This window comes from Hemitrygon akajei, chromosome 16 (assembly GCF_048418815.1).
Source record: "Hemitrygon akajei chromosome 16, sHemAka1.3, whole genome shotgun sequence".
Taxonomy (NCBI): domain Eukaryota; kingdom Metazoa; phylum Chordata; class Chondrichthyes; order Myliobatiformes; family Dasyatidae; genus Hemitrygon; species Hemitrygon akajei.
The window spans coordinates 57,406,825-57,431,946 of record NC_133139.1 but is presented as its reverse complement, the minus strand read 5'-3'; the positions used below and the strand labels follow the sequence as shown (position 1 = coordinate 57,431,946).

General features: G+C 46.9%; 1 protein-coding gene across 1 annotated transcript; it reads left to right on the top strand.

Moving 5' to 3' along the window:
• The first annotated feature begins 703 nt into the window (after positions 1 to 703).
• Positions 704 to 23,900, top strand: LOC140740071 (uncharacterized). Its single transcript, XM_073068937.1, has 3 exons — positions 704 to 752; positions 21,670 to 21,866; positions 23,184 to 23,900. The coding sequence occupies exons 2-3, from the start codon at positions 21,676 to 21,678 to the stop codon at positions 23,659 to 23,661; spliced, it is 669 nt and encodes a 222-aa protein (XP_072925038.1). The 5' UTR covers positions 704 to 752; positions 21,670 to 21,675; the 3' UTR covers positions 23,662 to 23,900.
• The last annotated feature ends 1,222 nt before the right edge of the window (positions 23,901 to 25,122 follow it).

Genomic DNA, 25,122 nt, shown 5'->3' with positions numbered 1-25,122 from the left:
ACTATTCACCCTTTGTCCTGAGAACCAAGCATTGCCTCTCTCACTGGGGAAGTGAGTAAATACATCACCAGCTTGATCAACACGACAGCTTGTCGCAATCCGTGGCTTGTAGTGACTTTCATGTGAACTGGATCTGGGTTCTGCTTAGAACAAAATACAAAAACACTTCTCTATTTAACATAACTTTCCTACTTCCTGGAGCTGTATTTACTGTTTGTACATTTCTTCTTTTACTTGTGTTTTCATGTGTGGTCACTTGACAAATTTTAGAAATAAGAAACAGCTCAGCAGAGAAGGGGTAATGTTGCTTGAGATACTCAATTGCAACTGCACTGAAGAAGGAATTCTTTTCAGTTCCAGATACTCTGCTGAGTCATGTTTACATTGCAAGTCAAATAGATAATTCATAATTTATTGGTTTGTTGTTTTGCATTGCCATATGTACCAAGGTACAGTGAAAAGCTTGTCTTGCATACTGTTCATACAGATCAAATCATTATATAGTGTGACAAGATAAAACAATAACAATGCAAAAAAAGTGTTAGTTACAGAGAAAGCACAATGCAAATAAACCATAAAATGCAAGATCATAATGAAGTAGATTGTGAGGTCAAGAGTCCATTTGATTTACTATCCTAACTAATCACTTATATTAAATCACAAGATTCACACTTTGGACTTAAACACCTCCTGTATCAGGTGAGACTGGACTGCAGAGAAAAAACTCTTCTTGGCCTTCCAGCTGTTTACAGGTATTGATTATGTAAAGGGGGTTTCTTCTTTTTCTTTGTTACTGCGTATGTTAATCAAAATGGCTTCTTTGTTTTGTTAAAAGTAGGAATGCTTCTTTGTTATGAGAGAGAGGGCTGGGAGATTGTTTGGGTTAAAATTTACTGATAACAAGAATTGTATTCCTTTGTAAACCAATTGGGATTAATGTTGTTCTTTCTTCTGAGTCTGTAAGCTATTGTTGGCGGGCTTTTGGGGAGATCGGCGCGAGGGGATGAGAGAGAGAGGACGCGATGCTGTAAACTGGGCAAGGAACAGACCCTAGGCAGGGGTCCGAGGCCAGGAGGTACCCCGAGGAGAGGAGACAAAGATAGATGTGCTTGGTTGACCACTTCGGGTGGTCCTGAGCTGCGAGTCGAGGAGTTCGGAGGGTATCAAATGGTGGCCAGAAGACTTCAGTAATTGAGCTCCAACAGTTGTGCATGAAGTGGTTTGGACTTTGATGTTTAGCGCCTTTTCTTTATTTTCTTTTCCTTCATGTATACTGTATCATTATTAATTACTTAGTTATAGTAATTGTTATAAACTGTAATCATTTAATCGCATATGGTGTCCTGTCTGTTTTTTGGTGAGGCGGGGACATCGCACAGCGTCCACACAAGCTGATTACCCAGTTTGGCGGGGCTGAAAGCTGCTCCCCCTAGACGAGAATGAGCTGAGCGAGCCTGAGGAGTACCGGAAGGGATGTATTGTGGGGGCTCATCCGGGATTGCTTTCTGTGGAAGCTGTGTGATCGCCCTCTTTAAATTATGTCTGTGGTGAAGAGCTGGTGTGCCTTTGTGGGTGTGCGATTGCTGGTTATCGCTGCACGTGTGCTGGGTGGGCTGGCTGCTGTTGGTAGCCCGGAGATCGTTGTTCGAGTTCAGACTAGTGCTGACGAAATGGTGGTGGGACTATGGGTTGTTCATACTGTTAGGCGAGTGAGGAATGACATATTGGGATGTTTCAGCAGTGGTAGGCTCTGCCCGGTTGTGGGAATAATGTCCAGCGCTAAAGGGGCGGAGCGGACCTCTCAGTTGTTGGATGAGTGACAGTGCTTGGCTGAGGGAAAGCGACAGAGATTGGTTGAAAGTTTGAGTAGGCGGGCTGGTGGCATTGTTAGAACTGTCTGGTACAATTACCTCGGAGTGACAGCTGCCAGTTTGTTTTACAACTGTTATTAGAAGCAGTTACCCTTGATGACATTGAGGTCATTGGAAATTTGGGGTACCAGTGCTGATGATTATTCAGACGACGGTTATTGGTCAGAGAAAATGGAGTTCTCAGAGGCCAACGTGGGGGTGCGTGAGGTTCGTGGATCGTTAATGCTGATGTGTCCAGACACTGTTGAGACAGGAAGCGTTTCGGTTCTGGAGAGGGCCAATACCCTGCTGATGCACTTGGGGGCCTGCCTGGAGGAGGTGGCTGAGTGCTGTTTGGAGGCATTGTCGATGCACCCAGAGTTTCGAGCTGCTTGTGTGGATATTTGTAGCAGCATTGAGCCGGTACTGAATTTAAACAAGAGCCAGTGGTGGTACGGCCTGGGGGAAGAATCTGAGGGTGGGACCCTCTTAGTGGATGCTGTGAATATACCACAAGGGAGGGTAGTTGACCGCTGAAGACACCTCAGTGAGAGAGAGGTTGCAGCGACTAGCCCCTACAGCCGTGGGAGACATAGGCGTGTGTGTGGATTATATTTCGCTGAAGAGGCGCACTGTCAGTGACCAGAATACGGCCCTGAGGGCCAAAGAGGCAATGGCTTGTCTGAGTGGTGCGAAGTGCTTTAAGGTGCTGGATCTGAGGAGTGGATGTTGCCAGATCCCGATGAGTGGGGCCGACAAGGAGAAGATGGCCGTTATAAGTTCCCTAGGATTCTTCTGGTCCGAAAAGATGCCACAGGGCATATCTGGAGCCCTTGCATCCTTCCCGCGGGGCACGTGGAAGACCATGGGGGATGTGGAGGTGTTTGGAGTTTTGGCGTATGTGGATGATCTCCTGGTATTTGGATTTGCCTCGAGAGAATATGAAGTGAGGTTGTTGCAGGAGTGGCTGAGAACTACAGAGTTAAAGTGTTTTCTGGATATGTGCCAGGGCTGGCAAAGGTCGCAGCTCATGAGTGACTGTCTCTACGGAATCAAGTTTGAAATGAAGATGGAGAGACTGGAGAGAGTGATCTGGAACCAGTGGGAAGACTTACAAGTTGGAGAAAACGAAGAAAGTTGTCTGACTGAGGGCAACAGAAAACTGAGAGCCTGGAGAGGGGAGTTTGTGGAGGTGAAGCAATTGTGGACAAATCTCGGAAGAGGGAAGCGGAAGCTTGAAGGGAACCTGAAGATGACCATCGACAGTTCAAATGAAGTGCAAAGCCTGAAAGTTGATCTGGAAGAAGTCATGAGGAAGAAAAAGCTGAAGATAAGTGCAGTGAATACTGAACTGGAGCTGACCAATCTTTAACTGCTGCTTTTCAGGTCGGGGTGGAAGAAGCTGTTGGAGTAACTGCGTACCAGATTGAGTGAGTCAGAACTGCTGAGCCTGCTGAGCCTGTGGCGAGAGTTGGAGGGGCCAGAAGAGAAGCTGATATCTCGATTGCAGGAGGCTGAAGAGACTGCAGGAGCAGAGCAGCCCATGTGTTTCTGTTTGGAGAAGATCAAACAGCAGCTACCGATCGCAGAAATAAGGAAGGTCCACAGGTCCACAACCTGTAATGTTTGGATCTATTTCTTTTAGTGCAAAGACTCCCCTTAACACTAATTATTGACTGATAGCTTATGCATGCACATTGATTTGTTGCGTTCTCTGGAAAGTGAATATACATATTAACTTCACCCCTGAGTGTGTGCCTTTATTTATTTGATATGTATTTGTACAGACACAACAATACCAAGCTGTTTTCAGATTTCAAAGGGTTAAATTCTCCATACCCAGGATTGTTCCAGTAAAGTTTCTCTGAATCACATCCAAAGTAGGGAAGAGGGAGGAGGAATAGGAGGGGTAGGAGAGACATGGGGTATGAGGAAGAAGAAGAATCACAGAATATAAGTCCCATTACTCTAGCTCACCGCACACTCCCATGGCAGGATGTAACTGGTTAAGCACAAAGTCAGTCTCCATCTACATTGGTTCTTTAAGGAAAGGTTGTCCAGGTTGGACCCAATCTCTTTGGATTTTAAAAGAATATTGTCATGGTCTGGATCGGTTCCCCTTTAAATTTAGTTAGGTTGCGTTATGATCCGGACCATTGACTCTTTGTTCCCTTCTAATTCCGTTTCACATGTCCCTTGACCTTGGCAATTAAGGTGATCTACTCTTGACCTGAACCAGCAGCTTATAAGCCCCTGGCTTTAGCCGTTCGGGGCGAGAGTGTTAAGAAGCCTTCGCAAGTCGCAGCCGCTACAACAAGCCAGAGTTATCCAGCCCGCATCGGAGTACCAGCAATTCGCCTTCCTTCACCAGAGTGGGTCTGGGCAAGGTCAATCTGCCAGGGGTGAGTTGAAGGTGGAGTCCTGACTCGACGTTCATGCCCATTGTCCGTGTCTACCCCTCGAAGAGTCCCGGCTCGGTGCCTGAGTGGAAGGCGGTGTCCTGGCTCGATGTTCATGCCATTGTCATGCCCTCGAAGAAGAGTCCTGGTTCAGTGCCTGAGTTGAAGGCAGAGTTCCGGCTCGATGTTCATGCCCAGTGTCTGTGTCTATCCCCTTGAAGAAGAGTCCCGGCTCGATGCCTGATCTGAAGGAGGAGTCCTGGTTCAAGGTTCCTTGTCCTGTGTTTTGGTGTCTACGTTCCTGGCTGCGGCGATCCATGGTGTCCACGTTCCTGGCTGCGACGATCCAAGTTCCCTGTTCCCGGCTGCAGCGATCCATGGTTCCCAGTCTCCAAGTCCAAGGGCCATGGCAGTCCATGTTCCCACTATCCAAGTCATGGCCGCGGCGATCCCAGTTCCCAGTTTCCAAGTCCAAGGTCTGTGGCGATCCAAGTCTCTAGTCCCCTAGTCCAAGTTTCGTGTTCCTCTTTGTCCTCCTTGATTTCCCAGTTCTCTGTGTAGTGAGTAATAAATGCTGTTTTATTGAACCTAAGAAAGATGTGTTTGTGTCCTGCTTGTGGGTCCTCTCCCAGCACCCTTGTCCCCACCTTGTGACAAATATACCAAAATAATATTCTTATAGGATTGACCGGGTGAATGGCATGAGAAGTCTTCCCAAGTGGGAATATCCAAAATAAGGGATTTATTCCTAGAATAAAGGATCATCTCAGGTGAAATGGAATTTCTTCTATGGCAGTTGTGAATTTTTGGAAGTCTATATCCCAGAGGTAATGGAGAAGCAATCATGAGAACCTTCTCAACAGGTCTTTGATTTATGGGGAACAATTGTTATATGGCCAGGCATGAAGAGTGGTCAAGGCCATTGAGAGATCAGCTGCTGGCTTAAGGACTCATTGCCTTCCTGGTGAAGAGAGGAGAAAATGAGAGCAAAGATAAAGAGACACACATCACCACATTTGCAGGAATAATATCAACAGACTCTGTGTATGATAGTGAGGCTCAGTGGCTGCACAATGATGGCTGTTTGTGGTCCTATATTCGGGACTTGACTAAAGTTTAATACCACAGCATATCACAAGGCAATCAAGGGCAACTATCTCAGCTGTAAGAGGAGAGGGACATGGTCAGACAAGCAGACCTGTGAAATTAACCAATTCTTCCTCCCCAGACAACACACACAAAATGCTGGAGAAACTCAGCAGGTCAGGCAATATCTCTGGAGAAAAATCAACAGCTGACTTTTTGGGCCAGGACCCTTTCACTCCAGAGAAAACATGCTAGTTTGTCCAAATAGTCCTTCTAGCTCATGCCCGCTGATCCAGGCAAACCCTTAGTCAACATCAATGCAGTTAAGGGCTCTGCCATTAACTTTCAGTTTACATTTGACCTCCCAAAGTGCAATATCTCACAGATGTCCAGATTAAACTTAGTCTGCAATTTCTCAATGCTTATCTTTAACTGAACTATATCCTGCTGAATATCTTTGGGCAGCCCTCTAACTGTCTACAAATCTATCCATCTTTGTGTCATCTGCAAGTGTACTAACCAACCCATCTAAATTTTCATCCATGTCATTGATATATTGACAACATTGGTGGCATGGAGAGGGGAGACTTGCAGCTTGGGCAACTGCTGGCCTTCCAAAAAAAAAACCTTGCCTAGGCTTGCACCCTGGAAACTTTCCAAGGTCTATCCATGGTCTATCGAGACTAATGGAGGCCTACTACAAATCCATGGTCTATCAAGACTAACAGAGGCCTACTACTACATATATAACAAGCAACAGAGGTCCAAAGACCAATCCTCACAGAACCACAACTGGCCAGAATAACATCCTCACAACACTACCCATGCCAGTCTAATATATGCTCAGAGAGCAGTCAAGGTCAGAGCCAGGAATGTGCAGCAGAGTCAGGAGAATGTGAATAAAAGGTAGGGTGAAGGTTTGAGCAGTAGTTGAGCAGATGAGGTTACACAGGGAGGAAGAAGGTAATAGACAAGGATCAGTATGGACCAGAGCTCAGCTCCTAGAGGTGGTGGTGGATCCAAATATGATCATAAGATCATACGAGTCTTCTCCACCATTCCATCAGGGATGATTTATTATTCCTTTCTACCCCATTCTCCTGTCTTCTCCCTGTAATCTTTGATGCCCTGATTAATCAACCACCTATTAACCTCTGCCTTAAATATACCCTACGACTTGGTTTGCATAGCTATCCATGGCAATGAATTCACAGATTCACCACCTTCTGATTAAAGAGATATTTCCACATCTCTGTTCTAAATGGACATCCTTCAATTCCAAGGCTCTGGTCCTAGACTCCTCCACTACAGGAAACAACCTCTATCTAGGCCTTTCAATATTCGATAGATTTCAATGAGATCTCTCTCCATTCCTCTAAATTCCCGCAAGTACAGGCACAGAGCCATCAAATACTCCTCATATGTTAACCCTTTCATTCCTGGGATAATTCTCATGAACCTCCTCTAGATTCTCTTCAATGCCAGCTCATCCTTTCTGAGATAAGGGGCTCCAAACTGTTCACAATACTCCAAGTGCTGTCTGACCAATGTCTTATAAAGTCTCAGCATTACATTCTTGCTTTTGTACTCCAGTCCTTGCAAAACAAATGCAAACATTGTATTTTTCTTCCTTACCACCAACTCAACCTGTAAGCTAACCTTTAGGGAATCCTGCACAAGGACTCCCAAGTCCCTTTGCACCTCTGATTTTTGAATTTTCTCCTCTTTTAGAAAATAATCCACATCTTTATTCTTTCTACACAATATTCCATCTGCCACCTCTTTACCCATTCTCCCAATCTGTCTAAGTCCTTCTGCAGATTCTCTGCTTCCTCAACACTACTTGCTTCTCCATCTATCTTCATATCATTTGCAAACTTGGCTTCAGCCATAAATTCCTTCATCTAAATCATTGACATATAATGTGAAAAGAAGTGGTTCCCACACAGACCCCTGCACCACACTATTAGTTAACAGCTGCCAGACAGAAAAGGCCCCTTTTAATTCCACTCCTTATCTCCTGCCAGTCAGCTAATTTTTTAATCATGCTAATACCTTTCCTGTAATGTCATGGGGTCTTATCTTGTTAAGCAGCCTTATGTGGAGCACCTCGTCGAAGGCTTTCCGAAAATCGAAATGAACAACATCCACTGACACTCCTTTGTCAATTCTGCCTGTTATTTCCTCAAAGAGGTCCAACAGATTTGTCAGGTAAGATTTCCCCTTTAGAAAACCATGCTGACTTTGTCTTATTTTATTATATACCTTCAAGTACTGCGAACACTTATCCTTAAGAATGGACTCCAACATCCTTCCAACCACTAAAGTCAGATTAACTGATTTATAATTTTCTTTCTTCTACCTCCCTCCCCTTTTAAAGAGTGGAGTGACATTTGCAGTTTTCCAGTCCTTAGGAGCCATTCCAGAGCCTAATGATTCTTGAAAAATAATTTTTATTGCCTCCACAATCTCTTCAGCTACCTCTCTCAGATCCCTGGGGTGTAGTACATCTGATCCAGGTGACTAATCCACCAACAAATTTTTGGCTTCCCAAGCACCTTCTCCTTAGTAATAGCAATGAAATTCACTTCTGTCCCCTGAAATGCTTGCATTTTTGGCATTTTGCTAGTGTCTTCCACAGTGAAGACTGATACAAAGTACTTATTCAGTTTATCCACCATTTCTTTGTCCCTATTTCTATCTCTCCAGTGCCATTTCCCAGTGGTCAGATGTTCATTCTCATCTCTCGTTTACTCTTTATATATCTGAAAAAAACGCTTGTGTCTTCTTTTATATTATTGGTTAGCTTCATCTTTTTGCTCCTTATTGTTTTTCTAGGTTTTTAGCTTCTGTTGGTTTTTAAAAGCTTCCCAATCCTTCACCTTCCCATTAATTTTTGTTATATTATACACCTTTTCTTTTCCTTTTATGCTGTCTTTGGATAGCATTTATCCCTTTTATTCCTTTAGGATGTCTCTTTCCTGCACCTACCAAATTTCCCCCATAAACACACACCATTGCTGTTCCAACGTCAACCCTGCTAGTGGCCAGCTCTTTTCCCATGCCTCTGTAATTCTTTTTATTTCATTGTAATACTGATAGATTTGATTTTACCTTCTCCTTCTCAAACCGCAGGAAGAATTCTATCATATTATGATCACTGCCTCCTAAGAGTCCATAATTAAATCTGTGTAACTATACAACACCCAAACCAGAATTGACATTCCCCAGTGGGCATTGTCACTGGTTACAAGCTGCTTTAAAATCTACTTGTATATTGAAATCCTCCATGGTTATTGCATCATTGTCTTTTTTACATGCCTTTTCTATCTCCCATTGTGATTGCAGCCTGCATCCTGGCCTCTTCGGAGGCCTGTACATAACTCCTATCATGGTTTTTTACCCTTGCAGTTTTTTAACTCCACCCACAAGGATTCTACATTTTATGATCTTATGCCACCTCTTTCTAAGGATTTCATTTTACTCTTTACCAACAGAGCCACCCTTCCCCCTTTGCCTACCTGCCTGTTCTTTCAATACAATGTGTATCCTTGGATGTTAAACTTCCAACTATGATTTTCTTTCAACCATGACTCAAAGATATCCACAAGATCATACTTACCAATCTCTAACTATGCTACAAGATTATTTACCTTATTCCGCTGATAGAGGCATCTAAGAGGCTATTAGACATACATATCAGTAGGGAATGGAAGGAAAGATAGAAGATATTAGTTTAATTAGCTGTCATTAGATGAATTAGTTCAGTACACTGTGGGCAAAGGGCCTGCTTCTGTGCTGTATGCTTCTATATTCTTTGTTCTAATTTCCATTGTCCAGGATTCCACTAAAATCTCAGAACTGATCTATCTTTACCTTCTCATCTCTTTGGGGAGAGAATTTCAGATATCCTCAGCCCTCTGAGAGAAGAAACTGCTGCTCATCATCTTCAATGGGTGATCCCTTATCCTGAATTTAAATCCCTTTGTCCACTAGATGAAACATCATCTCAGTATCTACCCTGTCTAACCCTCTGAGAAAAACTGTACATTTCAATTAAACTGAATAAAATCCAGTAACAAGTAGCATTGCTACAAGAAAGCTGCATCCATCATCAAGGTCCCCACCATCCGGGCCATGCTGTCTTCTTGGGAAGAAAGTACAGGAGCCTTAGGTCCCATATCACCAAGTTCCAGTATGATGGTGGTACATTCGAATACAGCTGCCTCTTGGGGCCTAACCAAAGGTGCACTTTTCTTTTTAAAATGCATTTTATATGATTGTAAGACTCTAAGGCTATAAGACCATTCAGCTCATCGAATCTGCTCTGCCATTCCATCATGGCTGATCCTGGATTGTACTATATTCCAAGATCAATGAGTACCGCAGGTCTACTGCATCAGCGATCCATTCATTATTCAGTGCCACTGGCTGGGATGTCGAAGAAGCCAGCGGACAAGTCAGAGAAGGAGAAGCTGGCAGGCAGCTGGGAGACGGAGAAGCCGGTGGTCAGCCAGGAGAAGAAGACAGTGGGTGGTCAGGTGATAGAGAAGCCAAAGGGTGGCAGGGAGGAGAAGATGACGGACAGACCAGGAGAAAGAGAAGCTGGCGTTGGGCCAGGAGAAGGAGAAGCCGGCAGTTGGCTGGGAGAAGGAGATGCTGGCTGTCGGGTCAGAGAAGAAGAAGTTGGTGATTGGCCGGGGGGAGGGAAGCCAGTAGTCAGCTGGGAGAAGATGAAGCTGGCGGATGGGCCGGAGAAGGTTTGGAGGAACTGACCTGGATGTAAACTGTGCTGCTGCCAAAGATATCAGAGTCGGCATGTGAAAGCAGTGTGCAGTGTAACCATTAGTCCTGGATATTTCTTTTGTGATTGCAAGGCCCTGTTGGACATTGATAATGTGAGATGTTGCAGGCCTGTTTCCCTTGCTTGCTGGCAAGGGAGGCAATGAGTGGCAACAGTGTGGTTGTAATGAGAATAAAGCCTCATGCAGGCTTTCCTGGTCCTGCAGCCCAGGTGAGACAACACTGGAGGCAGTATCGTGTGGAGTCTGTGCTGAGTAGAGACTTTGCTTTTGCTTGTTTTTTTTGAGGAATAGAGAGCATGTCTGTAGGGTTAGTACTTTGCTCCGGGTGTATGATGTGGGAATCCTGGGAATCTTCCAGTTTTCCAGATGGCCACATCTGTGCCAGGTGCATCGAGATGCAGCTTCTGAGAGATCCTGTTAGGTGCGGCCCGATGACCTACAAATTATTAGGAAAAGTGAGCAGGAGATAGGTTGGAGCTACAGGAAGTTAGTCACCCCAAGGCTGCAGGAGTTAGCTAACTGTGTGACTGTCAGGGAAGGGAAGGGAAGAGCTCAGATAGTAGAGAGCATCCCTATGGCCACCCCCCTCAGTAATCGTTTTCTTGTTTTGGATGCTGTTGGGGTAGGGGGAGAATGACCTGACAGAGGACAACCTGATCGAGTCTCTGGCACTGAGCCTGGTTCTGTGGTGCAGAAGGGAAAGAGGAAGATGAGGACTACAGTAGTCATAGGGGAACAGTGAGGGGAACAGACAGGGGGTTCTGTCAGCCTGATAGAGCTACCCGCATGGTGTGTTGCCTCCCAGGTGCCAGGGTATGGGATGTCTCGGATCGGCTGCAGAGTATTCTGAAGGGAGAGGGTGAACAGCTAGAAGTCTTGGTACATGCTAGTACCAATGATATAGGTAGAAAAAAGGAGGAGGTCCTGAAGAGAATTCAGGGAGTTAGGTAGGAAGCTGAAAAGTAGGACCTCTGGGGTAGTAGTAGGATTACTGTCTGTGCCACATGCTAACAAGTGTAAGAATAGCCTGATCAGGGTTATTAATGCAGGGCTGAGAGACTGGTGTAAGAGGCAGGGCTTCAGATTCCTGGATCACTGGGGCATCTTCTGGGCATGACCTGTACAAAAAGGATGGGTTACACCTGAACCCAATGGGGTCTAATATCCTAGCAGGCAGGATTAATAGAGCTGTTAAACTAATTAGGAGGGGCGGGGGGATGGGAATTGGAGTGATAGGGCTGAGGGAGGGGAAAACAGAAATAAATCAAAGATAGAGTGCAACAGAGATGATAGAAAGGATGAGCAGGAGATGAAGCAGAATCACAGCCAGTGAGATGACTTACAGGGCAATAGAGGTGTCAGAAGTTAAAACAGAAAGCAACAAATACTGGACTGAAAGTGTTGTATTTGAATGCACACAGCATAAGAAATAAAATAAACTTTTATGGTTTCTTGAAAGGAAAATCCTGCTTGACAAACCCACTGCAATTTTTTTGAGGAAATTAAAAGCAGGGTAGACAAAGGAGATGTAGTGGAAGTGGTGTACTTGAATTTTCAGGAAGTCTTTGACAAGGTGCCACACATGAGGCTGCTTAGCAAGATAAGAGCCCATGGAATGACAGGGAAGTTACTAGCATGGGTGGAGCATTGGCTGATTGGCAGAAAACAGAGAGTGGGAATAAAAGGATCCTATTCTGGCTGGCTGCCAGTTACTAGCGGAGTTCCACAGGGGTCAGAGTTGGGACCGCTGCAGTTTATGATGTATGTCAATGATTTGGACTATGGGATTAATGGATTTGTGGCTAAATTTGCTAATGATACGAAGATAGATGGAGGAGTAGGTAGTGTTGAGGAAACAGAGTCTTCAGAGAGACTTAATTTAGGAGAATGGGCAAAGAAGTGGCAAATGAAATACAATGTTGGAAAGTGTATGGTCATGCACTTCGAAGGAAGAAATAAATGGACAGACTATAATTTAGATGCCGAGAGAGTTCAAAATGCAGAGATGCAAAGGGACTTGGGAGTCCTTGTGCAGGATACCCTAAAGGTTAACCTCTTGGTTGAGTTGGTGGTGAAGAAGGCAAGTGCAATGTTGGCATTCATTTCTAGAGGTATAGAATATAAGAGCAGGGATGTGATGTTGAGGCTCTGTAAGGCACCCATGAGACCACATGGGTATTGTTTGTTGGGTTGGGCTCCTTACTTTAGAAAGGATATACTGACATTGGAGAGGGTTCAGGGAAGATTCACAAGAATGATTCCAGGAATGGAAGGGTTACCATGTGAGGAATGTCTGGCAGCTCTTGGGCTGTATTCCTTGGAATTCAGGAGAATGAGGAGGGATCTCATAGAAACATTCCAAATGTTAAAAGGTCTGAACAGATTAGATATGGCAAAGTTATTTCCCATGGTAGGGGAGTCTAGGACAAGTGGGCATGACTTCAGGATTGAAGGATATCCATTTAGAACAGAGATACAGAAAATTTACTTTAGTCAGAGGGTGGTAAATCTGTGGAATTTGTTGCCATGAGCGGCTGTGGAGGCCAAGTCATTGGGTGTACTTAAGGCAAACTTCAACTTAAGGCAAATATCAACTCTCTGGTGATAGGTTCTTGATTAGCCAGGGATTCAAAGGGTATGGGGAGAAGGCAGAAGAGTGGGGATAACTGGAAGAAATGGATCGGCCCATGACTGAATAGCGGAGCAGACTCGATGTGCCAAATGGCCTACTTCTGTTCCTATATCTTGTGGCCTTATGGGAGGATTCTGGTCTCTCCTGACAGTGCTGCCCTCCAGTGTTCAACTGGTGGAAGGACAGGCTGGATTACTAGTAGCTATGCCGTCAAATTGCATGTCTCTCAGGGACTTAGATTTTACATGTTTTCTTGTGTGATGATATGTATGTGGACCCAGAGGAATGCTCTTGTTCAACTGTATCCATGTATGGTCTGAATGATAATTAAACTTGATTTGATTTGATTCAGGAACTGTTATTACCCTTCAGCCATCAGGCTCCTTGAACCAGTGTGGATAACTTCACCCAGCTCAATATTGAACAGATTCCATACCCTATAGATTCACTTACAAGAACTCCACAACTTTTGTTCTCAGTATCATTTATTCATTAGCTGTGATTTGTCTTCTTTTTGTATTTATGCAGTTTGTCTTTTACACGTTGGTTTTTGTCAGTTTTTGACTGTGTCCAGCATTTTGTGTGTGTTGCTTTGATGTGTGTAATTTTTCACTGATTCTACTATATTTCTATGTCCTACTGTGAATGCCTGCAAGAAAATGAAACTCAAGGTAGTATACGGTGACTTTGATAATAAATTTACTTTGAACTTTGTATTTGTGTAATGAGATGAGAAAAAACTTCTCAAATTTTCCTGGTAAAATAACTCTACCTCAAGAATGAACTAATGAACCACCTCTGAATCATCTGCACTGCAAGGACACTCTGCTTAAATGAGGAGACCAAAGCTGTATAGTCCAGGTATGGCCACACCAGCGTCACCCTATCACAGGTATGGCCACACCTTATCATAATGCTTCATCCCTCCGAAAAGGCTGGAAGTCCATTTCCCTCCTTCACTCCACTCACTGTACCTGCTCACCAAGATTCTGTGCCAGGGCTGGGGCACAACTCTCTGGTGATTACAGCATTGAAACAATGTTCTATGGTGTTTCTGTGAGCTGAAACCACCAAACGGAAGGGAACAGATTCAATAGTAACTGTCAAAATGATTTGGAGAAAGATTTGGCCCACAGGACAGGTTGGAATAGGAGTAATTGGGTAATCAATCGACAATTAGTCAAATGGATGTTTCTATTTCACCATGATCAGCTACTATGTGATTGTGAAAAGATGATTTAACCAACAGGAACTGGTGACTGGGAGAGATAACATCACTCCATTCTAGTTTAAGAGCTTATTGGATGTGTGGATGTGGTTTAATTATTTATGTACTTATTGAGATACAATGTGGAAAAGGCTTTTCCGGCCCCTGAGCCGCACCACCCAGCAACCTTCTAGACCAATCACAAGGTAATTTACTATGACCAATTAACCTACTAGAATGTGGGTGGAAACCTGAGAACCCGGAGGAAACCCATACATTCCATGGGCTTGACGTACAGACACCTTCCAGGTGACACTGGATTTGAACTCTAGAAGATTATAAGGCTAGCAGGAAGGGGCTTAAGAATGAAATTAGGAGAGCCAGAAGGGCCATGAGAAGGCCTTGGCAGACAGGATTAAGGAAAACCCCAAGGCATTCTACAAGTATGTGAAGAGCAAGAGGATAAGACGTGAGAGAACAGGACCAATCAAGTGTGACAGTGCAAAAGTGAGTATGGAATTGAAGGAAATAGCGGAGGTACTTAATGAATACTTTGTTTCAGTATTCACTATGGGAAATGATCTTAGCAATTGTAGTGATGACTTGCAGTGGATTGAAAAGCTTGAGCATCTAGATATTAAGGAAGAGGATGTGATGGAGCTTTTGGAAAGCATCAAGTTGGTTAAGTCACCAGGACCGGATGAGATGTACCCCAGGCTACTGTGGGAAGTGAGAGAGGAGATTGCTGAGCGTCTGGCAATGATCTTTGCATCATCAATGAGGACAAGAGAGGTTTCAGAGGATTGGAGGGTTGCAGATGTTGTTCCTTTATTTAAGAAAGGGAGTAGGGATAGCCCAGGAAATTATAGGCCAGTGAATCTTACTTCAGTGGTTGGCAAGTTGATGGAGGAGATCCCGAGAGGCAGGATTTATGAACATTTGGAGAGGTATAATATGATTAGGAATAGTCAGTATGGCTTTGTCAAAGGCAGGTAGTACCTTACGAGCCTGATTGAATTTTTTGAAGATGTGGCTAAACACATTGATGAATGTAGAGCCGTAAATGTACTGTACATGGATTTTAGCAAGGCATTTGATAAGGTACCTCATGCAAGGCTTATTGAGAAAGTAAGGAGGCATAGGATCCAAGGGCAAATTGCTTTGTGGATCCAGAACTGGCTTGCCCATAGAAGGCAAAGAGTGGTTGTAGACGGGCCATATTCTGCATGGAGGTCGGTGACCAGTGGTGTGCCTCAGGGATCTGTTCTGGGACCCCTGCTCTTTGTGATTTTTATAAATGACCTGGATGAGGAAGTGGAAGGATGGGTTAGTAAATTTGATGATGACACAAAGGTTGGAGGTGTTGTGGATAGTGTGGAGGGCAGTTAGAAGTTACAACGGGTTATCGATAGGATGCAAAACAGAGCTGAGAGGTGGCAGATGGAGTTCAACCCAGATAAGTGTGAAGTAGTTCATTTTGATAGGTTAAATATGATGGCAGAATATAGCATTAATGGTAAGACTCTTGGCAGTATGAAGGATCAGAGTGATCTTGGGGTCCAAGTCCATAGGACACTCAAACCTTCTACGCAGGTTGACTCTGTGGTTAAGAAGGCATATGGTGCATTGGCCTTCATCAATCGTGGGATTGAGTTTAAGTGCTGAGAGGTAATGTTGCAGCTATTATATAGGACCCTGGTCAGACCCCACTTGGAGTACTGTGCTCAATTCTGGTCGCCTCACTACAGGAAAGACATGGAAACCATAGAAAGGGTGCAGAGGAGATTTACAAGGATGTTGCCTGGATTGTGGAGCGTGCCTTATGAGAATAGGTTGAGTAAAATCGGCCTGTTCTCCTTGGAGTGATGCAGGATGAAAGGTGAACTGACAGAGGTGTACAAGATAATGAAAGGCATTGATTGTGTGGCTAGTCAGAGGCTTTTCCCCAGGGCTGAAATGGCTAGCACGAGAGGACATAGTTTTAAGGGGCTTGGAAGTAGGCACAGAGGAGATGTCAGGGGTAAGTTTTTTACACAGAGAGTGGTGTGTGGAATGGGCTGCTGGCGGCGGTGGCGGAGGTGGAAATGATAGGGTCTTTTAAGAGATTCCTGGATGCCTACATGAAGCGTAGAAAAATAGAGGGCTATGGGTAAAGCCTAGGTTGTTCTAATATAGGGAACACAAAGTACACTGCAGATGCTGCGGTCAAATCAAGACGTACAAAAATGCTGGATGAACTCAGCAGGTCGGGCAGCATCCATTGAATGGATGCTGCCCGACCTGCTGAGTTCATCCAGCTTTTTTGTATGTCTAATATAGGGACATGTTCGGCACAGTTTGAGGGCTGAAGGGCCTGTATTGTGCTGTATGTTTTCTATGTTTCTATGTACGAACTCCAATCTTCAACATTGCAAGTTGTAATAGCATTGTGCGAAGTGCTATGTGACCGTGGTGTGGTTTGCAAACTCAAGACTATAAATGAGTTTATTAGTGAAATAGGCCACACTAACCCTAGCATACAGTTCCTGCTAGACTGTATTGTACTCCATGGCTAGATCTTTCCCCTTCAATGTTCCTTGCCCAGAGACACATGGTGACTATGTAAACACTGGGGTTTGCAAGAGAAAACCGTTGCTGGCAGGGCCAGATTTCATTCTCAACACTGGCTCCTCACTGTCCTCAGGAAGTGCTGGTGAGCTACCTTTGCAAATTGCTGCATTCTCCTTGGTGATGGTGAACTCACAGAACCTCTGGGCTGGATTTCTTGGGGACAGTTATCTGGGTTACACTGGGGAGGTTTTCCAGGCTGGATTAATGAGGAATTTGTATTTGAAGTGTCACTGGTTAATCTGTTCCATATCTTACAATACTTAATATTAATTTGTAATTTATGTGTGATTCATCTGTAGATTTTATCCTTATCTTCACAAGTTATCATGTGTTATGTGTGTTATGTGCTTTACACCCTGGTTCGAAGAAACGCTCTCTTGTTTCTATATACATTATATGGCTATATATGTTATATACCCTGTAATAATATAGTTAAATGACAATGAACTTGATTTGACTTTGGCTTTAAGGGCCTCTGGGCTAGATTATTGGAGGAGTTGTCTCTGGACTGACTTTCTGGGGTGAGTTCTCTGGATTTGGATAGTGGGAGTCGTCTCTGGATTAGAGCACTGTGGAGAGATTTGGGTTTGGACACTGGGTTACACTGATATCTGTTCCATTTCATCACAACGGTGACCCTTCCACTAATTCTGATCTCAGTGCGTGATGCTTCAGTGTTTCAATGCTCCCTTCATGGCGTAAATTGGGTTCCTGTTCATACCGCCATTTTCTGCATGTTTGTACATATCTGAAAAGCCAGCTCAGAAAATCTGAAGGTGTTGTTTCTATCATTGAGCAGATCTATCTATAGCCACTGAGCAACCAGTCAGGTCTGTGTAAACAACAACTTTCATGGCATATGCCAGTGACAATAAACCCGATTCTGATTCTGAAGTACATGGCCTAATTCCAAGAATATGTGAGTCATGTGATTGGCTGCTGTGTAACATTGCAGCTGCTGTTCTAATCCAGTGACCTCTCTGTTAGCACTGCCCATAACTGCTACACCATAAAAATGTAGTTACAAAGAATGTAACAACAAAGTACAGGCTTTTCAGACCACAATATTGTGCTGACCTTTTAACCTACTTGAAGAGCAAACTAACACTTCCCTTTCACATAGTCTTTTGATATATTCCTATCTAAGAGTCCCTTAAATGTCCCTAATGTAGCTGTCTCCACCACAGGGCATAACATGCATCCATCACTCTCTGTGAAAGAACCTACATCTTACATCATCCTTACACTTTCCTCCAATCACCTTAAAATTTATCCCCTCTTGTATATGCCATTTCCACCCAGGGAAAAAGTCTCAGACTGTCTACTTGACCGATGCCTCTCATCAGCTTGTAAACTTCCATAAAATCACCTCTCATCCTTCTTCACTTCAATGAGAAAACCCCTAGCTCACTCAACCTTTCCTCTTAGAACATGATTTCGATTCCAGGCAGCATCCTGGTAAACCTCCTCTCTAAATCCTTCACATTCTTCCCAAAATGAGACAACCAGAACTGAGCACAAGACTACAAGTGTGGTCTAATCATTTCTCTGATATATTAATGGGAGGGTTTTGTAGGCTGACTGTCCATTGTTATTCATGGTTCCTGTTCTGACTGCATTGTCTCTGACAATGTCTCCCTCCTCCTTAACAAGGGTCTGGGTTTGGAGATGTGTGCATCACTGGGAGAGCTGGTGCCAGGATTCTCAGAAATATAGAAACATAGAAAACCTACAGCACAATACAGGCCCTTCGGCCCACAAAGTTGTGCCGAACATGTCCCTACCTTAGAAATTACTAGGCTTACCCATAGCCCTTTATTTTTCTAAGCTCTATGTACCTATCCAAAAGTCTCTTAAGAGACCTTATCGTATCCACCTCCACCACCGTTGCTGGCAGCCCATTCCACACACTCACCACACTCTGAGTAAAAAACTTACCCCTGACATCTCCTCTGTACCTACTCAAGATTCAAGATTCAAGATTCAAAAACTTATTGTCATTCTAACCGTACATCAGCTCTGCAGGGCAGAATGAGACAGTGTTTCCCAGGAGCAGTGCAATCATAACATAACAAACGCAACACTAAATAATAAACATAACAATAAATAGTCAAACACAACAGCCACATGTCAGTTAAAAACAAGTTATAAGTGTCCAGTGCAAGTTAAAAGTGTCCAAAGCAGAGTCAGGTAGAGCAGCTATTTAGCAGTCTGACTGCCTGTGGGAGGAAGCTGTTTAGTAGCCTTGTGGTTTTAGTTTTGATGCTCCTGTAACGTTTACCTGATAGCAGAAGAACAAACAGTTCATGGAGAGGGTGTGAGGGGTCTTTAATGATGTACCGTGTCTTCTGAAGACATCGACTCTGAAAGAGGTCTTTGACAGTGTGGTAAACTATGTGTACCTGTCTGGACACGCCCCTCTGCTGACTGCTCCTGTGGCTTCTCCCACAGACCCCTGTATAAAGGCGTTTGGAGGCACTGCTCCTCCCTCAGTCTCCAAGATGTTGTGGTCACATTTGCAGCTAATAAAAGCCTATCTTTTGCCTCCCATCTCCGAGAGTTATTGATGGTGCATCAATTTTATTAGCTGCAATTTTAAACCATGGAGAGCATTTTCCGACCGGACCGGTTGGACATTGATCCTCAAGCTCCTGAAGCAGCTATTGCCTTTGAACTCTGGCTTGCATGCTTCCAATCGTACCTGGAAGAGATTCCTGTGACTGAGCCTGCTATCATGCACAAAGTTCTGCTCTCCAGGGTCACTCCGTGGGTATACTCCCTTATCAGAGACCTGCTGACCTACCAAGGGGCACTGGACACCCTCAAAAGACGGTACCTGTGGCTGGTGAACACCGTCTACGCAAGACATCACTTAGTGATGCGGCGGCAGCAGGTCGGCGGGTCGAGCGCTGAGTTTCTCCGGGCCCTACAGACACTCGTGCGGGCCTGCGACTGCAGGGGACTGACGGCGGAACAGCATGCGGAGCTCCTGGTACGAGACACCTTCGTTACGGGAATCAGGTCAGTGTACGTGCGCCAGCGGCTGCTGGAAAACGTCGATCTTACCTTACATTTGGCGATCGAGCTGGCCGATACGCTGGAGGCTGCTTTGCACAATGCTGACGCTGTCCAGCCACGCAATATCCTGGTCGCTGCAGACCCCGCCACCCGCCGGCAAATCGACCACAGCTGCTGCCACTCGTGAGTCCGTGAACTCCCCGCCACCCTCCGGCGAATCGACCACAGCCGCTGCCACTCGCGAGTCCGTGAACTCCCCGCCACCCTCCGGCGAATCGACCACAGCCGCTGCCACTCGCGAGTCCGTGAACTCCCCGCCACCCTCCGGCGAATCGACCACAGCCGCTGCCACTCGCGAGTCCGTGAACTCCCCGCCACCCTCCGGCGAATCGACCACAGCCGCTGCCACTCGCGAGTCCGTGAACTCCCCGCCACCCTCCGGCGAATCGACCACAGCCGCTGCCACTCGCGAGTCCGTGAACTCCCCGCCACCCTCCGGCGAATCGACCACAGCCGCTGCCACTCGCGAGTCCGTGAACTCCCCGCCACCCTCCGGCGAATCGACCACAGCCGCTGCCACTCGCGAGTCCGTGAACTCCCCGCCACCCTCCGGCGAATCGACCACAGCCGCTGCCACTCGCGAGTCCGTGAACTCCCCGCCACCCTCCGGCGAATCGACCACAGCCGCTGCCACTCGCGAGTCCGTGAACTCCCCGCCACCCTCCGGCGAATCGACCACAGCCGCTGCCACTCGTGAGTCCGTGAACTCCCCGCAATCGACCACGGCTCCTGCCAGCCGCAAGTCCGTGCAGTGTTACTTCTGCGGACTCGAAAAGCACCCCCAAAAACGCTGCCCGGCCGGAGAAGCGACCTGCTCCAGCTGCGGAAAGAAGGGCCACTTTGCCAAGGCCTGTAAGTCTAAACCACGAGCGGGGTTGAGCAGCGCCGCATGCGAGGCATGGGGGTCACCATCTTGCCTGCCCACCGCATGCGAGGCATGGGGGCGGCCATCTTTGTTGGCGCCACCTCGCCCCGCCTCCGACCCACGGGTGCTTACCAGGAACCAAAATGGCGATTCAACTCTGGCCTCCGTAACCTTCGACCAAAGTGCTCCACACCAGCTCGCAAGGTCAATGATGGACATCCTGGTGGAGGGGCACAGGACTAGCTGCCTGTTTGACCCGGGCAGCACTGAGAGTTTTATTCACCCGGACACCGTGCAACGCTGTGGACTCGTGACACGGCCGGTAAGCCAGAGGGTCACCATGGCTTCTGGGTCGCATTCCACAGACATCCGGGGGGGGGGGGGGGGGTGGGTTGTGTTGCAACATTGGTGGTGAAGGGCACAAAATATCGGAACTTTGCGTTACTGGTCATGCCTCAACTGTGTGCCCCTGTGCTATTGGGGCTCGACTTCCAGGGCCACCTGAAAAGTGTGACAATGAAGTATGATGGGCCCCTCCCACCAATCACTGTCAGAAATCCTCAGTTTTGTGGGACTTCATCAAATACCCCGCTACTTATCACGCACACACACCGACCCACACATCCCACCCAACACCATGCCAACAGCTGCGCTACTGACACCACTTGCAGCCTCTCCACCCTCAAGATCCCTCCCCCACCGCTGTTCGCCAACCTGTCCCCCGACTGTAAACCTGTGGCAACCAAAAGCAGGAGGTACAGCGCGGGGGACAGGGCCTTCATTCAGTCGGAGGTGCAGCGGCTGCTCAGGGAGGGGATCATTGAGCCAAGCACAAGTCCTTGGAGGGCCCAGGTGGTCATTATTCAGACCGGGCAGAAAAGTGGGATGGCCATGGACTATAGCCAGACCATCAATAGGTTCACGCAGCTTGACGCGTACCCACTACCCCGCATCGCGGATATGGTCAACCAGATAGCTCAGTACAAGGTGTACTCAACCATAGACCTGAAATCCGCTTACCATCAGCTCCCCATCCGCCCGGAGGACCGCCCCTACACCGCCTTCGAGGCGGGCGGCAGGCTCTATCACTTCCTGCACGTCCCCTTCGGTGTCACGAATGGTGTCTCTGTCTTTCAGAGGGAAATGGACCGGATGGTGGACCAATGCCAACTGAAGACCACATTCCCATATTTGGATAACATCACCATCTGCGGTCACGACTGGCAGGATCACGACACCAACCTCCAGCGATTTTTCCAAGCGGCCAAAACTCTTAACCTCACCTATAATAGGGACAAGTGTGTGTTCGGAACCACCCGACTTGCTATCCTTGGGTATGTCATGGAGAACGGGGTCATTGGCCCTGATCCCGACCATATGTGCTCCCTATTGGAATTCCCTCTCCCCACCACCCTCAGAGCCCTCAAACGGTGCCTGGGCTTCTTTTCCTATTACGCCCAGTGGGTCCCCCACTACGCAGACAAGGCCCGGCCCCTGGTCAAGTCCACCGCATTTCCCCTCTCAGCCGAGGCCCGCGCGGCCTTCAGCCGCATTAAAGGGGACATTGCCAAAGCAACGATGCATGCGGTGGATGAGACCATTCCCTTCCAAGTAGAGAGCGACACCTCCGATTTCGTGCTCGCTGCTACCCTCAATCAGGCAGGCAGGCCAGTAGCATTCTTTTCTCGTACCCTTCAAGGCCCTGAAATTCGGCACTCCGCGGTGGAGAAAGAAGCCCAGGCCATAGTGGAAGCTATTAGGCACTGGAGGCACTATCTCGTTGGCAGAAGGTTCACCTTGCTGACCGACCAGCGCTCAGTTGCGTTCATGTTCAGCAACCAACAGCGGGGCAAAATCAAAAATGATAAAATTTTGCGGTGGAGAATAGAACTCTCCACCTACAACTATGATATCCTGTACCGGCCTGGAAGGCTCAATGAGCTCCCTGATGCCCTATCCCGGAGAGCGTGTGCCAGCGCACAGCTCGACCAGCTATACGCCCTCCATGCACATCTTTACCACCAGGGGGTCACCCGATTTTACCATTTCGTGAAAGCCCGGAACCTGCCTTACTCCCTTGAGGAAATCAGGACGATGACCAGGGACTGCCAAGTCTGTGCTGAGTGCAAACCGCACTTCTACCGTCCTGAAAAGGCACAACTTATCAAGGCCACCCGTCCCTTTGAGCGACTGAGTGTCGACTTTAAGGGCCCCCTTCCCTTCACCAACCGCAATGTCTACTTTCTCAACGTCATCGATGAGTACTCACGGTTCCCCTTTGCCATCCCCTGCCCTGATACCACTGCCACGTCCATCATAAAAGCCCTGCGCCAGTTCTTCACTCTGTTCGGATACCCCTGCCATATCCACAATGATAGAGGGTCCTCGTTTATGAGTGACGAGCTGCGCCAGTACCTGCTGGCTAGGGGTATTGCTACTAGTAGGACCACAAGCTATAATCCCCGGGGGAATGGACAGGTGGAAAGGGAGAATGCCACTGTGTGGAAGGCCACACTCTTAGCCCTTAGGTCAAAGGGATTGCCAGTCTCTCGATGGCAGGAGGTCCTCCCTGAGGCACTCCACTCCATCCACTCCCTGTTATGTACATCCACCAATGCCACCCCTCATGAGTGACTCTTTTCTTTTCCCAGGAAGTCTGCCACTGGGACCACCCTACCGGCTTGGCTGACGTCCCCAGGGCCAGTGCTGCTCCAGAAACATGCGAGGAGCAATAAATACTCTCCGATGGTCGAGAGGGTTCACCTACTTCATGCGAACCCCCAGTATGCCTACGTGGTCTTACCTGATGGGCGGGAGGACACGGTCTCCGTCCGCGATCTGGCACCCGTAGGAGCACCAGACCCCTACCCCGAACACTCCACGGTGACTATGAACCCCGTACCCACCGATGTGTGTATATATATATACATATACCCACGAGACCCCGCGCACACTCCCCTCTCAGCCGAGACACCAAGCACACCAAGCCCTACACAGACTCCTCACGACACTCCCATACTGGGCGCCAGGCACACGCATGAGGGATCACTGACGCCTAATGGGCTGGCACCTCAAGTCAGGCTGGAGCCAGCACAACCACCATCACCGGTGCTACGTAGATCGCAGTGACAGACTCGACTGCCTGATAAACTTAACCTTTAAATATACTTGTGAGAAACTTCGCCCGTGGGGACTCTCTTTTAAAACAAAGGTGGGGTGAATGTGGTAAACTATGTGTATACCTGTCTGGACACGCCCCTCTGCTGACTGCTCCTGTGGCTCCTCCCACAGACCCCTATATAAAGGTGATTGGAGGCACTGCTCCTCCCTCAGTCTCCAAGATGTTGTGGTCATGTTTGTAGCTAATAAAAGCCTATCTTTTGCCTCCCGTCTCCAAGAGTTATTGATGGTGCATCAGACAGAAGGTAGAGAGACCCCAATAACCTTCTCTGCTCCCCTAACCACCCTCTGCAAGGCTTTTTTGTTGGCGGCACTGCAGCTGGAGTACCTGGTTGTGATGCAAAAGGTCAGCACACTCTCAACCACTCCTCTGTAGAATGTAATTAAGATGTTAGTGGGGAGTGATGCTTGTTTAAGCTTCCTCAAAAAGTGCAATCTCTGCTGGGCTTGTTTCACAATCCCAGTGGTGTTCCTGGACCAGGGGAGATTGTCCGAGATCTGCGCCTCAAGGAACTTGATGTTTTCCTCTCTCTCCACTGTGGAGCCGCTGATGCTGAGGGGTGTGTGCTCAGGCTGAGACCATCTGAAATCGACGATCATCTCCTTGGTTTTGGTGACATTAAGCATCAAGTTGTTGTCACTGCACCAGCTCTCTAGGTGTTTAACCTCCTCCCTGTACATTGTTTCATCATTTTTGCTGATGAGCCCCACCACTGTGATATCATCAGCAAATTTAATGATCAGGTTCTCCTTGAATCTGGCTGCACAGTTATGTGTTAGCAGTGTAAATAGCAATGGGCTAAGCACACAGCCTTCTGGGGATCCAGTGCTCAGTGTGATGGAGACAGAGATGTTCCTGCCAACATGGACTGACTGTGGTCTCTCTGTCAAGAAATCCAGAATCCAGTGACACATGGACAAGCAGCAACAGTTTCTCCACTAGTCTCTGCGGGATGATGGTATTGAACGCTGAACTAAAATCAATGTACAGGATTCTGGCATAAGTGTCTTTGTTGTCCAAGTGAGAGAGAACTGTGTGCAGTGTGGCGGATATTGCGTCCTCCGTAGAGTGACTTGGACAATAAGCAAACTGTAGAGGATCCAGCGATGAGGGGAGGCTGGCTGTGATATGATGCTTGACAAGCTGTTCAAAACATTTCATCACTATGGGGGTCAGGGCAATGGGACGGTAATCATTCAGACAGGCTACAACTGATTTCTTTGCTACAGGGATGATTGTGGAGGTTTTGAAGCATCTGGGGACAATGGCTCTCAGGATCTTCTCCATCAACTTACCAACCTCTGAGGTAAGACTCACCAGTCTATAATTTCCTGGGCTATCTCTACTCCCTTTCTTGAATAAAGGATCAACATTCGTAACCCTCCAATCCTCCGGAACCTCTCCTGCCC